Source organism: Bombina bombina, chromosome 4, assembly GCF_027579735.1.
Source record: "Bombina bombina isolate aBomBom1 chromosome 4, aBomBom1.pri, whole genome shotgun sequence".
NCBI lineage: Eukaryota > Metazoa > Chordata > Amphibia > Anura > Bombinatoridae > Bombina > Bombina bombina.
Genome location: NC_069502.1, coordinates 906,708,042 through 906,726,738, shown reverse-complemented (window position 1 = coordinate 906,726,738; position 18,697 = coordinate 906,708,042). Strand labels below are relative to the sequence as shown.

At 39.0% G+C, this 18,697-nt stretch overlaps 1 protein-coding gene across 1 annotated transcript in view; it reads left to right on the top strand.

The window, feature by feature from the left end:
* LOC128655701 (eukaryotic translation initiation factor 2-alpha kinase 3-like) overlaps window positions 1-16,303 on the top strand; it is a 56,184-nt gene extending 39,881 nt beyond the window's left edge. Inside the window, exons 3-4 of the mRNA XM_053709279.1 lie at window positions 15,811-15,873; window positions 15,967-16,303. Of these exons, the coding sequence (XP_053565254.1) occupies window positions 15,811-15,873; window positions 15,967-16,077 (174 nt within the window). The 3' untranslated portion in view covers window positions 16,078-16,303. The remainder of the gene's footprint in view (window positions 1-15,810; window positions 15,874-15,966) is intronic.
* Window positions 16,304-18,697: the final 2,394 nt, after the last annotated feature.

The window sequence follows — 18,697 nt, the reverse complement described above, 5'->3', positions numbered from 1 at the left end:
GCTTATATAGCTAGCTTCCTGTTTTAAATTTATTTTAGCATACTTGGTTTTACCTAGGTCATGTACTTGTATAGGGATAAATAGATCCTCTTTAACTCTCTAAATCCCTGTGAGGTATTGAGCATGGTCTCCCCCTTTAGGGATTTTAGGATCCCCCTTGTGGAGTGATATGGTTAATATATCGCCATCTAGGGAGATATTCGCTATCTTTCCGGGCGAAATTTTAAAAGTATTACCATCAGAGCCACTAAAAGGAGTCTGATCATCTATTTGTAGAATAGTGATTTCAGGCACAGAGTTATTCCTGAAATGAATCTCCACAGCATCTGGTTTCTCTTCCACCACGTGACAGCTATGTCGGGCGTGAGATATAACAGATTTTTCATAATTGATAGGCCGTTTGACCTGTGACCAAATTACATTATTTATGCAATCAATTATGGTGCTTAATCATTTCAGGAGACCACTACCAATAATTAAACGATCAGTTGGCAGATCCACTATGATGACAGGGTGTCTTATGACCCTGTTCCCCAATTTAAATTTTTTTTTTTTTTAAATAATTTTTTATTGAAGTCATAAGTAAATTTAACAGTTGTGACACATCCAAAAATAGTGACATAGATGAAGAGTACAGTGCTATTACCAAAATATTGCCAAATCAACAATACACATTATGCCAACATAGTATGCATGCATGAGTTTAAAAATAAAAAAAATAAAAAAATAAGGCTCAATAAGGAATAGTAAAAGGGTGGAGAGGCTATAGTTGGTTAATGTTATGAAGAGACAAGAAGGTTTACTAGGCAATAAAGCTGGATAGAGGGGGTATGTAAATCACAGTTACTACAGGTATTAGCAAAGGGTTTGGACTATCAAAATTAAGACTTCATTTTTATATTTTATATGGTATGTAGACTAGAAATGACCCCACCTTGCAAAAGATAACCTTACCATAAGATATTTATTAAAAAAAAATATAGAAGCAAGGGGGGGTTGGTTTTGTGGGGGTGAGGGGAAATAGAGTATATTCTCCACATCGTCATGAAGAGCATTTATAAGCTAGTAAAAGTAGGATCGATGTGGGTTGGCTTATGTTTGGCCGCTTATGGACCAAATTAGCGGGGAGAGGGATAAGGGAACGCAGCGGGCAAAAGCCGCTCAAAGTGGAGTGGGGAAGGGAATGGGGGGGGCGGAGCCAAACAGGGCAGGAGGGCAGGTATGAAAAGACTCATTATACGGTTGTAAGGGTGGGCTTCGCAGGGAGGATCTATTGTTTAAATAACCAATTGTGAGGGACAGAGCTTTATTAGGTTAGAGTAATTATCTAAATAAGGTGTTCTGTCTATATAAAGAGAAGATTACAACAAACATGTAGAAAATGTGGCGGGGAGAAATCTAAAACTTAAGCATGGGGAATAATAGGATTCAGCAGTCTCCCTGCAGCGTTATGTGGAGAGGGGAACAATGGGATATTTAGAACATAGGGAATCTCTGGATGAGCCCCTCTCCTAGGGGAGTGCCATCTATAGGCGATGCTGGAAAAAGGAATAAGGATATGACCCGCAGGCAGCTAGCACCGGCGGGAAAGGGAGGAGAGAGGCTCAGCATAAACAAGTAATATATACTGATAATGTGGACAGAACTATAAAGAGAGTAGTGATGACAGTCTTACAGTCACTAATAATAAAAGTGAATAACATATAGAATAAAAACAACACATCATTTAGGTGACAATAACAGAAACCCAAACAACTGAAGTAATGAGCCTTAACTTAATAAATAATTGACTTTCAGCATATGTATATCTGCCATAAGGAATACTATCTGCATGTACTTATAATAATATCTTGTAGGTCTTTATCCGTTAAGAATACTAAGCTAGCTGCCATATCACCCAACTAAATCCTATGTACACTTTCATCCCTTCGTGACCTCATCTGCAACTGAGTAATCCCATTATATCTTATTCTGCAAATATATTAGCTTTATGTCAGAGAGCTGGGTAAAATATGTGAGGTATATTAAGTATCCCTGGTTAACTATATCTACTACATCTTGACGCTTCAATTTTACAAGATGAGTGATCATACCCTAGAAGTGATGCATTATATCATATGCTAGCAAACAACGCTATTGGAATACACACGTGCATAACTTAGAGAAGGAAAGATTGCTTACCGATACTTACAGAGATAGGAGCACCTACAATATTTACATATATGCAAGTTCCAGATCGCAAATGTACAGCAATGCATATAATGAGCCGTCCTCCAGAACCTCTCTGTAAGTATAACCACTACTGAATGAGAAGTGCTCATATAACTTCAGACTGGCAATCAATCGAAACTAGCATTCATTGCCTTTGACTACCACAGCTCCCTTACCTTCCCTGCCGGCAAGGATCCGTACATGAGATGAGAAGACAGAGTACAAATTAAAGCAATACTAAATATATCTCCCTCCAACTGTAGAAGAAAATATATGTGCCCTCACTAAGTAACAGCTGTTGCCTCCCTTTTTATCTAAAAAGAAAACATAAATCATATTCTGCTTATCAATAGAGTGTATACAAAAGCATAAGAGAAGAAGCATACACAACCTAAGGCGTAAAGCACAATAACCGGTATGGATAACAATTAGTTAATAGCATCAAACAAGTTCAACAAATGTCGAGTCAAGAGTACAAAAAGAATCTATCTAAATGACAAAAACTTTTCAAGCAGGACAAGAAGTCAGTTTTGAGTTTCAAAATTGACGGAGCATCCCAGTGTGCAGAGGCATATACAGCATATATCTAACCTATTCCACTTTTAGTTATGCGGGAAGTAGACATCTCAACGGCTTGCAGCTTCTGGCCTCTCAAGTAACCTGTCAGGGTTAAGTTACACTTGGCGCCAATTAAGGATGGGCTCGCAAGCCACAATTTCTGTAAGTCATATAAATCATTAATGATAAACAGCCAGAGTGCCCAGTCTCTGTCCACCCGTTCTCCATGCCTCTTGTAGAAGTTGTGAATAGTTCCCTGAACGCACCCCCAGGGACCGGCCGCATCCCGCCGGAGCGCGCCCAGGCATGGACAAGTGAGTTGCAGCTGGACATGGGGAACCTGATTGCAAGGTAAAGATTTTAGTAGGAGCTTCCATCCATCAGTCGCCGTAGAATTAGGCTGTGTCCGCATATCTTCTCTGAAGTATGGCGGTCTGTCAGCGCTGGACAATGACGCTGCACTATCTGCCAATTTAGTTGTGGGCTGATCCTCAGCATTCTGCTCGCCTCCATCTCTTGTATTGGAGGGTGCAGTGCGAACGGTAACTCCATATCCAGTTCAGCAGATGTGGCGACATAAAATGTGGATAGGATGGCGCTATCCTGTAAGCCCACGTGTTCTCCTTGGGTACATGAGTCCCTGTCGTGTGTCCGGGTCCCTGGCTGCTTCATAATCGATCTTAGGCTGGCTGATAAGTCCTCAAAACTGGCAGTCAATTGTAGATTGAACTCCCACAAAGCCCCATAGATATCTGCAGAAACTATCTCCATGTCTGCCTCCATAGCTTTAGTAGGCCTCATAGGCCTGCGTGTAACCCAGATGTTGATGTCTAGTATGGTGAGAAGCTGATAAACAAATACAGCAAAGTGGTTTACAAGTAGTGCAAGGACAGTCCTGCTTGCTCAGAATTAAGTTTTTGGGGCAAATTACATTGAGAATACTGCAATTTGCCGTTGTTTTATAGAAGCTTCAGCAGGACCTATCTGGAACACGTCTTCTCTGCTTAGCTGTTGGCTCCGCCCCGTCCCCAATTTAAATTTTAACCATGCAGTACCGTAAACTTTTAGGGAGTCACCCCCAACATCTAATAGAGAACCGTCAAATTCTTTTATTTTAGGTTTGTGGGGTGTTAGCTCATTTAGCTGTGTGTAGTACCTGTGGGATAAGATAGTCGCCTGTGACCCAGTGTCAATTAATCCCCTGATAGGGTTGGAGACTGAATCTTGCAGCTCAACTAATACATAATATCTTCCTGCAGTTTCTACCATTTCACACATAAAATTGGCATTCTCACACATCTGTGGGCTTCGCCACGTGTTACCTGAATTCGCTGTGTCATTCGATGCAGAGGAACCTTCATACCTACCTGTTTCCTCTATGACAGGGTCGGCTGGATTCTTTTGTACTGCATCTGTGGAGATAAGGTTAGGAGAGAGCTGCAAGGGAAGAGATTTGTTAACTTTTCCCGGATAAGGTTGCTTGTCATCACAGTTAAATTGTCCGTTTTCGGTCTGTGGGGAGAGAACATGATTAGTATCATCGGTATTTATTACTACATTCTGCATATCTCTCCCCTCCCCTTCAGGTGATACTGCAGTATTTATGACTGTGCCTGTGGTCCACTGCTGACCACTGGCTGTACCCCTAAAAAAGTATTGTTCGGTTGCTGAGCCGTAGATTTTTGACTCATATTAGCGATTTGTTCGCTCAACCGATTTAACTGGGTAAACAGCATATCTACCTGATTGTACAAGTTACCTCTACCCCTGGGCCTATCTCTTGGTGCCCCATTGTACTGATTCCTGGACTATTGGGTTCCCTCAGAATCAGGGCCACTATTTCTATGCTGGCGTGGTTGCCCCTGGGGTTCAGCTTGTTCAGTATTAGTACTTTGGGGAGCATTATATACCTGGGGTGTCTGGTTACCCTGAGAATATCTTCGCCGCCTATTGTATCTACCCTTGCGCGGATACCAATTATTTGGTGAGTATTCTCTTTGTGAGTAATTATTCACCTGATTATGTCCCCCACTTTGGTTATAGTCTCCCTGCGCCTCAACCTGTGTAGGGGGAGGGGCAGAATTAAACCTCTGTGGAGATGGCCTGTTTTGCCTGGCCACCTCTGCATAAGTTCTCTTTTTAGATTCCAAATTGAGGGGGCTCGGTGTCACCCTAGTTTCTGCTACAATTTTGGGTTTTGACTCCTTTTTCACCCCCTGTTCACTGGACTGCTGAATAGAGTATAACTTTGTACTCTCTTTGATCAGCCATTCCAATGAGCAGTCCTCATCAAAATCTCTAGCTAAGTTGATTTTGATGGGTGTAGGCAGGGCTTCAAAAAATAAATTTACAAATTCTGAGCCGTCAAATTTGGGATTATCTTCAGCCATACTGTACGCATTTTTCAATACAGAAAGGAATTCGATTGGACTCTGATTCGCACGACACTTTAAACCATATACCGCTATTTTCGCGGCAGTTTTAGTGCGATATTGCCCGAATTCTTTTCTGCATTGTCGTTTTACCCCATTCCAGGAATGAATATTCATATCCTTTAGTGAAGCAAAGAATTTGTGATGCTTACTGTCAAATACCCAAGGCAGAAATTCAATTTTCAATTTCTCACTTGTAACATTCATTATAGCTAACGCATTTTCAAAAGCCTGTAAATGATCAATTACAGATGTTGTTCCCTTATTAGAGAATATAGGTACTGCACGTTGTACGAAGGTGATTATTTTATGGGAATCATAGACTTTATCAGACTTATTTTGGGATTCTCTGTTAGAGTTTCCCTCCCCCGCATCAGCTGCGCTACGGCAATCCTCTGGATTTACATCCTGAGGGGATTGTCTATTCGGGAAATCTATTTCTGACCCGTTAGGTGTCGTTTGTCTGTATTGTTCTATATATTTTTGTACCTCGTCCCTGACGCGTTCGCTAAAGGAGTTAGCATTATCTGTATTATTCTCATTGCTAATATAGGGGTTTTCATTATGGCGATATGATCTTTTTAAATCGCTTAATTCTCTCTGGCTTTGCGCAAGCTGTTTATTTAAATCTTGTATCTGCGCGATTAAGTCTGTATTATGCTTATCTAAGGCGGTTAGGTTTTGGGCAAATTCATCCATTTTATTTTTGGCTATTTTTAAACCCTCTTTGCGTCTGCGCGAGGAACGAATACTATTTTCTAGCTCCTGTATTTGCAATCGTTTGTCTGTGACACAAAACGACATTTCGTCAATTATGCATATTAAAAGGGGCCAGGATTTTAGTATTAGTTTGTCTCGCTTTTTGGGAGCTTTGCATTGATTAATCATTAATAATTCCTGGAAGAATTCATTCTCTTCATTCCATATATTATTATTAACGGTAATATTTTTAGCCCTAGTTTCAAGCGTATCCATAAAATCATTTAATTCACCCGCAATATTAAACTTCCCTTTAAGGTAACTTAAGATATCTTTCTTAAGGACCTGACCTTTAGTAATAGGTATGGTTATGGGACCAATTTCATTGCTATGTATAGAATTAAATGAGTCACTTCTGGCTACAGACATTATTATATTGGTTTAGTACTTAGTTAAACTAAAACGCTAATACAATTTTTGCCAATAAAAAGAGAGAAGGAAAAATTTTATATTTCAAAAAAAATATTATTAATTTTGAAATATAAAAAATAAATATTTCGAAATATGAAAAATTAATATTTTTGATTAACTTTGAAAATATGAAAAATTAATATTTTTGATTAATTTTTAAATATGAAAAATTAATATTTTTATTAATTTTTCAAAATTAATCTTTAATAATATTTCAAGATATTAATGTCAATCTCGAAATATGAAAATTAATATTTCAACTTTTCAAAAAAAATTATATCTTCAAAATATTAATATCGAAATATGATTTTTTTTTTTTTTTTTTTTTCTCTTTTATAATAATTTCTATTTACTTACAAATATATCAATTATGATGGATATTATTAAATCTCAGAAAAGTGCCTCCAATTATTATGTCAGTATATTTATGAAAATCTTAGCAGTATTTTCCAAACAATGTGTGAGTATATGGCAGGAATATATTTAACAATTTGACTGAGCCCACAATCAATATACTTCTACTAAGACAACAAATAAAATTAATATAAATACCTGAACTCTTTTATTTAGATAATATCCATGAACATATTGAAGTATATTTGCAATAAAAGGAAATGAAATAACTTTTTATGCGCTTGAGAACTATTTAAATATGCTATCCTTCTTACAAAACCCAGAAAAATATACCTTCACAATTCAGCCTTATTTATTTAACACAATGGGACTAAAAACCTTTAACATCCAAGCAATACAATTCTAAACTGTGCTCTTTCAACAATAGGATAATATATATATTCTGCTATTTAACTGCAATTTATCCTAATACAAAATTTACAATATCAAAACTTGCACAGATAAATTACTTAATAAATCAGACAGATTTAAACAATACCTAAGCTTATGACTACCAATTTAAAATACAATATACTTCACCAATTTTGAACCAATTCGTAGCGGTCTTTAGGTCATCTCAGAAGACAGATAAGTAATTTTTGCAATCAATGAGAAGGAGGTAGTCAGCTTGTTTAGATTGGTTTCAAAATGCCAGCAGCAGATATCATCCAAAGTTAAAAACAGCCTTCCTTTCCATCTCTCTCTTGCTTACTTATATATGTTTTCAATCATTGATGACATCATGTGGGTGGCACTACGGGAGCTGACCTTCCCATTGGTTATCTGGGAAGTCTAAATCGGATTGGCCCTTGGAAATTTCATTTTTAACAGCCAGAAAGAACCTTCTGGCTGTAGTTCTCGCAACATAACACCAGGTGGCAGCATTACCAACAGACAGTACAAAAACAATGCAGCATGACAATACATACAAATTCATTTAACCAACATCTTTAGCCAGTGAAATATTTCTTTAAACTGTTTAATAACTGCCATCATTTCTTGTATTAATCTCTCCCAATATTAATTATAGGTGAAGTGGCATCAGATTAATTTCCTGATCGTTTTGATATGAAATATCAAATATATCTAACATTATATTAAAATAATTTATATTTCATTTAGTCTAACAGAAAATATATATCTCATAGTCATATCACATCAAAGTAACTTCCATATCTTCATCTCACTATATTTTAAAAGATGTATTCGAAACTTTATAAACATTTATTGCACATTCATATGATATGATATTTCATTTCATGCAGGCATTCCATCTGAAATAAAGTAATAAGTGTCATTAATTATTTCTTTCCAGGTCCACAAGTATTTATTTATATTCTTAAAAACACAGAGGTTAAGTAAGATCTTTTATGTTTTCAAAACATATATATATATATATATATGTATATATATATATACATATATATATGCACATTCATTTCTATGTAGATCTGAGATTATCTGTCTGAAAAATATAACAAAACAGAGGTTATTACACATTTTTGACTGACTAAAACAGTTACCTCCCAAGCTTAGCAAATACCCATGTAATAATAATAGAGAATTAGACATTTTCTCAAATTTCTATATTTAATACATTCTGGGGCATGCATTCAAACAGAAAAAAATAAATTGATGTTTCTTCTGTTAAGTGTGATCAGTCCACGGGTCATCATTACTTCTGGGATATTACTCCTCCCCAACAGGAAGTGCAAGAGGATTCACCCAGCAGAGCTGCATATAGCTCCTCCCCTCTACGTCACTCCCAGTCATTCTCTTGCACCCAACGACTAGATAGGATGTGTGAGAGGACTATGGTGATTATACTTAGTTTTATATCTTCAATCAAAAGTTTGTTATTTTAAAATAGCACCGGAGTGTGTTATTACCTCTCTGGCAGAGTTTGAAGAAGAATCTACCAGAGTTTTGCTATGATTTTAGCCGGAGTAGTTAAGATCATATTGCTGTTCTCGGCCATCTGAGGAGTGAGGTAAACTTCAGATCAGGGGACAGCGGGCAGATGAATCTGCATAGAGGTATGTAGCAGTTTTTATTTTCTGACAATGGAATTGATGAGAAAATCCTGCCATACCGATATAATGTCATGTATGTATACTTTACACTTCAGTATTCTGGGGAATGGTACTTCACTAGAATTACACTGATAAAAAATACATAAAGCTGTTTAATAACTAGAGATTATGTTTAACGTTTTTGCTGGAATGTAAAATCGTTTTCATTTGCTGAGGTACTGAGTGAATAAATGTTTGGGCACTATTTTTCCACTTGGCAGTTGCTTAATCTGTTTTCTGACAGTTTCTGTTCTCCCTCTCTGCTGTGTGTGAGGGGGAGGGGCCGTTTTTTGGCGCTTTTTCTATGCATCAAATATTTCAGTCAGCAACTCATTGTATTCCCTGCATGATCCGGTTCATCTCTACAGAGCTCAGGGGTCTTCAAAACTTATTTTGAGGGAGGTAATTTCTCTCAGCAGAGCTGTGAGAATTATAGTTTGACTGAGATAAAAAACGTTTATTCTGTAATTTGTTTCCTGCTTTCAGAATTTGTTATCTTTGCTAATGGGATTAAACCTTTGCTAAAGTTGTGTTGTTTACAAGGATTGAGGCTATAACTGTTTCAATTTATTAATTTTCAACTGTCATAGATCTTCTGTGCTTCTTAAAGGCACAGTACGTTTTAATATTATTCTAATTGAATTGTATTTCCAAGTTGCAAGTTTATTTGCTAGTGTGTTAAACATGTCTGATTCAGAGGATGATACCTGTGTCATTTGTTGCAATGCCAAAGTGGAGCCCAATAGAAATTTATGTACTAACTGTATTGATGCTACTTTAAATAAAAGTCAATCTGTACAAATTGAACAAATTTCACCAAACAACGAGGGGAGAGTTATGCCGACTAACTCGCCTCACGTGTCAGTACCTACATCTCCCGCTCAGAGGGAGGTGCGTGATATTGTAGCGCCGAGTACATCTGGGCGGCCATTACAAATCACATTACAGGATATGGCTACTGTTATGACTGAGGTTTTGGCTAAATTACCAGAACTAAGAGGTAAGCGTGATCACTCTGGGGTGAGAACAGAGTGCGCTGATAATATTAGGGCCATGTCAGACACTGCGTCACAGGTGGCAGAACATGAGGACGGAGAACTTCATTCTGTGGGTGACGGTTCTGATCCAAACAGACTGGATTCAGATATTTCAAATTTTAAATTTAAACTGGAAAACCTCCGTGTATTACTAGGGGAGGTGTTAGCGGCTCTGAATGATTGTAACACAGTTGCAATACCAGAGAAAAAGTGTAGGTTGGATAAATATTTTGCGGTACCGACGAGTACTGAGGTTTTTCCTATACCTAAGAGACTTACTGAAATTGTTACTAAGGAGTGGGATAGACCCGGTGTGCCGTTCTCACCCCCTCCGATATTTAGAAAAATGTTTCCAATAGACGCCACCACAAGGGACTTATGGCAAACGGTCCCTAAGGTGGAGGGAGCAGTTTCTACCTTAGCTAAGCGTACCACTATCCCGGTGGAGGATAGCTGTGCTTTTTCAGATCCAATGGATAAAAAGTTAGAGGGTTACCTTAAGAAAATGTTTGTTCAACAAGGTTTTATATTGCAACCCCTTGCATGCATTGCGCCGATCACGGCTGCAGCGGCATTCTGGATTGAGTCTCTGGAAGAGAACATTGGTTCAGCTACTCTGGACGACATTACGGACAGGCTTAGAGTCCTTAAACTAGCTAATTCATTCATTTCGGAGGCCGTAGTACATCTTACTAAACTTACGGCGAAGAATTCAGGATTCGCCATTCAGGCACGCAGGGCGCTGTGGCTAAAATCCTGGTCAGCTGATGTTACTTCTAAGTCTAAATTGCTTAATATACCTTTCAAAGGGCAGACCTTATTCGGGCCCGGGTTGAAAGAGATTATCGCTGACATTACAGGAGGTAAAGGCCATGCCCTGCCTCAGGACAAAGCCAAAGCCAAGACTAGACAGTCTAATTTTCGTTCCTTTCGTAATTTCAAAGCAGGAGCAGCATCAACTTCCTCTGCACCAAAACAGGAAGGAGCTGTTGCTCGCTACAGACAAGGCTGGAAACCTAACCAGTCCTGGAACAAGGGCAAGCAGACTAGGAAACCTGCTGCTGCCCCTAAAACAGCATGAATTGAGGGCCCCCGATCCGGGATCGGATCTAGTGGGGGGCAGACTTTCTCTCTTCGCCCAGGCTTGGGCAAGAGATGTTCAGGATCCCTGGGCGCTAGAGATAATATCTCAGGGATACCTTCTGGACTTCAAATACTCTCCTCCAAGAGAGAGATTTCATCTGTCAAGATTGTCAACAATCCAGACAAAGAAAGAGGCGTTTCTACGCTGCGTACAAGAGCTCTTGTTAATGGGAGTAATCCATCCAGTTCCACGATCGGAACAGGGACAGGGGTTTTACTCAAATCTGTTTGTGGTTCCCAAAAAAGAGGGAACTTTCAGACCAATCCTGGACTTAAAGATCCTAAACAAATTCCTAAGAGTTCCATCGTTCAAGATGGAGACTATTCGGACAATTTTACCTATGATCCAAGAGGGTCAATACATGACCACTGTAGATTTAAAAGATGCTTACCTTCACATACCGATTCACAAAGATCATTATCGGTACCTAAGGTTTGCCTTCCTAGACAGGCATTACCAGTTTGTGGCTCTTCCATTCGGATTGGCTACAGCTCCAAGAATCTTCACAAAGGTTCTGGGTGCTCTTCTGGCGGTACTAAGACCGCGGGGAATCTCGGTAGCTCCATACCTAGACGACATTCTGATACAAGCTTCAAGCTTTCAAACTGCCAAGTCTCATACAGAGTTAGTGCTGGCATTTCTAAGGTCACATGGATGGAAGGTGAACGAAAAGAAAAGTTCACTCGTTCCACTCACAAGAGTTCCCTTCCTGGGGACTCTTATAGATTCTGTAGAAATGAAGATTTACCTGACAGAGGACAGGCTAACAAGACTTCAAAGTGCTTGCCGCACCCTTCATTCCATTCAACACCCGTCAGTGGCTCAATGCATGGAGGTAATCGGCTTAATGGTAGCGGCAATGGACATAGTACCCTTTGCACGCTTACACCTCAGACCACTGCAACTGTGCATGCTAAGTCAGTGGAATGGGGATTACTCAGACTTATCCCCTTCTCTGAATCTGGATCAAGAGACCAAAAATTCTCTTCTATGGTGGCTTTCTCGGCCACATCTGTCCAGGGGGATGCCATTCAGCAGACCAGACTGGACAATTGTAACAACAGACGCCAGCCTTCTAGGTTGGGGTGCCGTCTGGAATTCTCTGAAGGCTCAGGGACAATGGAGTCAGGAGGAGAGTCTCCTGCCAATAAACATTCTGGAATTGAGAGCAGTTCTCAATGCCCTCCTGGCTTGGCCCCAGTTGACAACTCGGGGGTTCATCAGGTTTCAGTCGGACAACATCACGACTGTAGCTTACATCAACCATCAGGGAGGGACAAGAAGCTCCCTAGCTATGATGGAAGTATCAAAGATAATTTGCTGGGCAGAGTCTCACTCTTGCCACCTGTCAGCAATCCACATCCCGGGAGTGGAGAACTGGGAGGCGGATTTCTTAAGTCGTCAGACTTTTCATCCGGGGGAGTGGGAACTTCATCCGGAGGTCTTTGCCCAAATACTTCGACGTTGGGGCAAACCAGAGATAGATCTCATGGCGTCTCGACAGAATGCCAAGCTTCCTCGTTACGGGTCCAGATCCAGGGATCCAGGAGCAGTCCTGATAGATGCTCTGACAGCACCTTGGGACTTCAGGATGGCTTACGTGTTTCCACCCTTCCCGTTGCTTCCTCGATTGATTGCCAGAATCAAACAAGAGAGAGCATCAGTGATTCTAATAGCACCTGCGTGGCCACGCAGGACTTGGTATGCAGACCTGGTGGACATGTCATCCTGTCCACCTTGGTCTCTACCTCTGAAACAGGACCTTCTGATACAGGGTCCCTTCAAACATCAAAATCTAACTTCTCTGAAGCTGACTGCTTGGAAATTGAACGCTTGATTTTATCAAGACGTGGATTTTCTGAGTCAGTTATTGATACCTTAATACAGGCTAGGAAACCTGTTACCAGAAAGATTTACCATAAGATATGGCGTAAATACCTATATTGGTGTGAATCCAAAGGTTACTCTTGGAGTAAGGTTAGGATTCCTAGGATATTGTCTTTTCTACAAGAAGGTTTAGAAAAGGGTTTATCTGCTAGTTCATTAAAGGGACAGATCTCAGCTCTGTCCATTCTGTTACACAAACGTCTGTCAGAAGTTCCTGACGTCCAGGCTTTTTGTCAGGCTTTGGCCAGAATTAAGCCTGTGTTTAAAACTGTTGCTCCACCATGGAGTTTAAACCTTGTTCTTAATGTTTTACAGGGCGTTCCGTTTGAACCCCTTCATTCCATTGATATAAAGTTGTTATCTTGGAAAGTTCTATTTTTAATGGCTATTTCCTCGGCTCGAAGAGTCTCTGAATTATCAGCCTTACATTGTGATTCTCCTTATTTGATTTTTCATTCGGATAAGGTAGTCCTGCGTACTAAACCTGGGTTCTTACCTAAGGTAGTTACTAACAGGAATATCAATCAAGAGATTGTTGTTCCTTCTTTATGCCCAAATCCTTCTTCAAAGAAGGAACGTCTACTGCACAACCTGGATGTAGTCCGTGCTCTAAAATTTTACTTACAGGCAACTAAGGAATTTCGACAAACGTCTTCTCTGTTTGTCATTTACTCTGGGCAGAGGAGAGGTCAAAAAGCTTCCGCTACCTCTCTTTCTTTTTGGCTTCGTAGCATAATTCGTTTAGCTTATGAGACTGCTGGACAGCAGCCTCCTGAAAGAATTACAGCTCATTCTACTAGAGCTGTGGCTTCCACTTGGGCCTTCAAGAATGAGGCCTCTGTTGAACAGATTTGCAAGGCTGCAACTTGGTCTTCGCTTCATACTTTTTCCAAATTTTACAAATTTGACACTTTTGCTTCATCGGAGGCTATTTTTGGGAGAAAGGTTCTTCAGGCAGTGGTTCCTTCTGTATAAAGAGCCTGCCTATCCCTCCCGTCATCCGTGTACTTTTGCTTTGGTATTGGTATCCCAGAAGTAATGATGACCCGTGGACTGATCACACTTAACAGAAGAAAACATAATTTATGCTTACCTGATAAATTCCTTTCTTCTGTAGTGTGATCAGTCCACGGCCCGCCCTGTTTTTTAAGGCAGGTAAATATTTTTTAATTTATACTCCAGTCACCACTTCACCCTTGGCTTTTCCTTTCTCGTTGGTCCTTGGTCGAATGACTGGGAGTGACGTAGAGGGGAGGAGCTATATGCAGCTCTGCTGGGTGAATCCTCTTGCACTTCCTGTTGGGGAGGAGTAATATCCCAGAAGTAATGATGACCCGTGGACTGATCACACTACAGAAGAAAGGAATTTATCAGGTAAGCATAAATTATGTTTTTTTTGCTGCCTGCTTACGTGAGCTTCCAGAGTCACACCTCAGCATCTGTCTTTTGTTTCCCAAGGCCTTTATTATCTTAATCACCACATGAACCGCTCAAATAAATCTGTGCTAATTACCAGTTCCCCTTGAAAAATGTTTTCATTTCTCACATTTCTTCAGACGGATCGGCATTTCTCTTGGAGGAAATCCATATATTTGCCTGTGTCCTGTTCTATGTATCAAAGTGCTGCCTTTTACACAGCAGGAGGGGGCTTCAAAGGTTATGCTCAAACCTTTGGAGACATCCTGTCTGCATACTAAATGGGGGAAGAGCTGAACATGGGTGAAGTCAGTTTGTCTGAGAGGAATGAATCTTTTTTTTTTTTTTTTTTTCCTGATCAGTGAAATATCTGATCAACAATACAGATTTATTAATCTTGAGATATATGATTAAAATATATCTATTTATTAACCTCACATATACCATGACAAATAGCGCAAGTCTCACGAGAAAGGGAGACTGTGCTATTTCTGTATGCTTTCGGCAGTGAGGTATGATGACATAACGTGGCCTTGCTGCTGTCGGCAAGACCTGCACTGTTGCAGCCCTAAAAACTCCTTGCAATATGCAATGCATAGGGTACACCACTGTCATTGATGGGTTAAGCTTATCTGGGGACTGTGTATTTATCGTACACAGGTTAGTTGATACTATAGGCAAAATTTCTTTCACAAGTGCTTTTTAGGGCCTGTAATTTATTTTACAGGTATTTGAATGTCATTTGCCTTCTTTAGCATTTTTCCATTTTCTATACTGTTTTAAATTAATTCTGTTTTTAGATGAATCAATTTGCTGCACTTACTGCTAAAACAAATCTGGCAGTACATACACATTTTTACAATTAAAAAAACAAACAAAAAACACAGTAAATTCATTGCCAATAAAATGATAATAATGCCAGAGGTTTTTGTTTTTAATTCTATGCTATCTCCTAGTGGATACTGAAATGTAAAATAATGTTATATAATTATTTTTAACCCCCAAAGTTATACTTACCTTGTTTCCTCTTCAGGCTCTTTTGATCGGGCTTTTTTTTTTCCAAAAGCGATTCTCAGGCACGTTTTTATTGGTATTAATATTAAGTTGTCTTCCCCTTCTAGTTTTCTGTTATAAAAATGTATCTTTGTGTGTGCACTTGATATAAATGTAGTTTGACTTTCACATCCAACTCTCTGCATGTTCTACCTTCTAAAACAGACATCCTCAAACTTAGGCTTAGCCCTCATGGGAAATGTAGTTCCAAAACCTCTGGAGGGCCAAGTTTGACGATGTCTGGTCTAAAAGATTGCCTGAGTCAGTGACATTTGTGCTAGGCAGTATTAAGACTTAGTGAAAACTGTGCCCCAGTACTGCTCAAACCACAGCCCCTCATACTACAGTCATGAAAAGTATGTATTTCTGCAGATGAGAATATTTTCCTTTTGTAATACCCTATAATATAATAATTTATATCTTTCTTATTTGTTTAGGAATGGTATGATATTCGTGAGGCAAAACTACCAAACGATTTTGAGGCTCAGTACAGAACAGAGGTATATTACTATCAGGTTATTTTTTTAAGAAAATGTATTTAATATACTAATGTATGTAATTAGTTTTTGTTTATTTAATTTTTTTTCTTTTAGAGCTCATTGATCAAGAGTATGCTGTCAAAGAATCCTCTAAAAAGGCCCAAAGCGTCCACACTAAAGGATTATCTTGCAAATACAGACATTCTTTGTTCAAGAACATATTAAGATTTTGGTGCACGCAGGACAAATTGGAAACTTCAAAATAACTTCCACATAGATACAAGCTTTGACCACTTTATATTAATAGATCATTGAAAAGACTTTTTAAGTAAAAACCGTTTCTAAATCAGTGCTTCCCAATTATAAGGGTAGATTCTATTGTGTTAGAAATTATGTATCTACTAAATTCTGTATAGTCTATAAAGACACTAATGGCAAATTTTGCTGAAAAGTTAGTGATAAGCTTTTTGACTCGATAGAATCTGTTGCCCTTGTTTAGGTATAATGCATCACCGTAAAATATATGTATTTTATTATACATATAAAATCAAAGCTAACCACATTAAACGGTAGTAAAAAGTATTTTTAATTAACAGCCATACTTTAAAGGGACATTAAACACTAAATAAATGCTAGATAGAATGATGCATTGAAAGAAAAGATAAGTCTGAGAATAACATGTAGATGTATTTTTTAAAGTTTCAGTAACTATTTAAATATTGACAAAATAAGTTTAAATTTTAGTGTCTATAAAACAATGGGAGCTGCCATGTTGCAACTTAGGTTACCTTCTCTACTGTAGCCAATTAGAGGCAGTTATAAATAAGTCATTAGCATGTGCAGCCAATGACTGTGTGGAATATAACAGTGTTCTGCACTTCCATTTCTAACAGGAACTGAAAATCTCACAATTTCAGAATGGAATTACAGGAAAATGGGACAAAATGAATAATGAAAGTATATTTTTTTATATATATACAATTTATTATTTTATATGACCATCTTAAAGTGTTTAATGTCCCTTTAAGGGACATTAAACGCAAAATGTAATTTACCATAAAATTATTAAAGTATGCATATTTCTCCAACATAGGTGTGTCCGGTCCACGGCGTCATCCTTACTTGTGGGATATTCTCTTCCCCAACAGGAAATGGCAAAGAGCCCAGCAAAGCTGGTCACATGATCCCTCCTAGGCTCCGCCTTCCCCAGTCATTCTCTTTGCCGTTGTACAGGCAACATCTCCACGGAGATGGCTTAGAGTTTTTTAGTGTTTAACTGTAGTTTTTATTATTCAATCAAGAGTTTGTTATTTTAAAATAGTGCTGGTATGTACTATTTACTCTGAAACAGAAAAGAGATGAAGATTTCTGTTTGTAAGAGGAAAATGATTTTAGCAACCGTTACTAAAATCGATGGCTGTTTCCACACAGGACTGTTGAGAGGAATTAACTTCAGTTGGGGGAACAGTGAGCAGACTTTTGCTGCTTGAGGTATGACACATTCTAACAAGACGATGTAATGCTGGAAGCTGTCATTTTCCCTATGGGATCCGGTAAGCCATTTTTATTACAGAAAGAAAAAAAGGGCTTCACAAGGGCTTTTTAAGACTGTAGGCATTTTCTGGGCTAAATCGATTTATATATAAATATATTTTATACTCCATAGCCTTGAGGAATTAATTTAATCTTGGGAATTATGTAAAATAACCGGCAGGCACTGTAGTGGACACCTTATTCTCTAGGGGCTTTCCCTAATCATAGGCAGAGCCTCATTTTCGCGCCTCTATTGCGCACTTGTTTTTGAGAAGCATGACATGCAGATGCATGTGTGAGGAGCTCTGATACATAGAAAAGACTTTCTGAAGGCGTCATTTGGTATCGTATTCCCCTTTGGGCTTGGTTGGGTCTCAGCAAAGCAGATACCAGGGACTGTAAAGGGGTTAAATATAAAAACGGCTCAGGTTCCGTTATTTTAAGGGTTAAAGCTTCCAAATTTGGTGTGCAATACTTTTAAGGCTTTAAGACACTGTGGTGAAATTTTGGTGAATTTTGAACAATTCCTTCATACTTTTTCGCAATTGCAGTAATAAAGTGTGTTCAGTTTAAAATTTAAAGTGACAGTAACGGTTTATTTTAAAACGTTTTTTGTACTTTGTTATCAAGTTTTTGCCTGTTTAACATGTCTGAACTACCAGATAGACTGTGTTCTGAATGTGGGGAAGCCAAGGTTCCTTCTCATTTAAATAGATGTGATTTATGTGACACAAAATTTAGAGAAAATGATGCCCAAGATGATTCCTCAAGTGAGGGGAGTAAGCATGGTACTGCATCATCCCCTCCTTCGTCTACTCCAGTCTTGCCCACACAGGAGGCCCCTAGTACATCTAGCGCGCCAATACTCCTTACTATGCAACAATTAACGGCTGTAATGGATAATTCTATCAAAAACATTTTAGCCAAAATGCCCACTTATCAGCGAAAGCGCGACTGCTCTGTTTTAGAAAATACTGAAGAGCATGAGGACGCTGATGATATTGGTTCTGAAGGGCCCCTACACCAGTCTGAGGGGGCCAGGGAGGTTTTGTCTGAGGGAGAAATTTCAGATTCAGGGAAAATTTCTCAACAAGCTGAACCTGATGTGATTACATTTAAATTTAAATTGGAACATCTCCGCGCTCTGCTTAAGGAGGTGTTATCCACTCTGGATGATTGTGAGAATTTGGTCATTCCAGAGAAACTATGTAAAATGGACAAGTTCCTAGAGGTCCCGGGGCCCCCCGAAGCTTTTCCTATACCCAAGCGGGTGACGGACATTGTAAATAAAGAATGGGAAAGGCCCGGTATA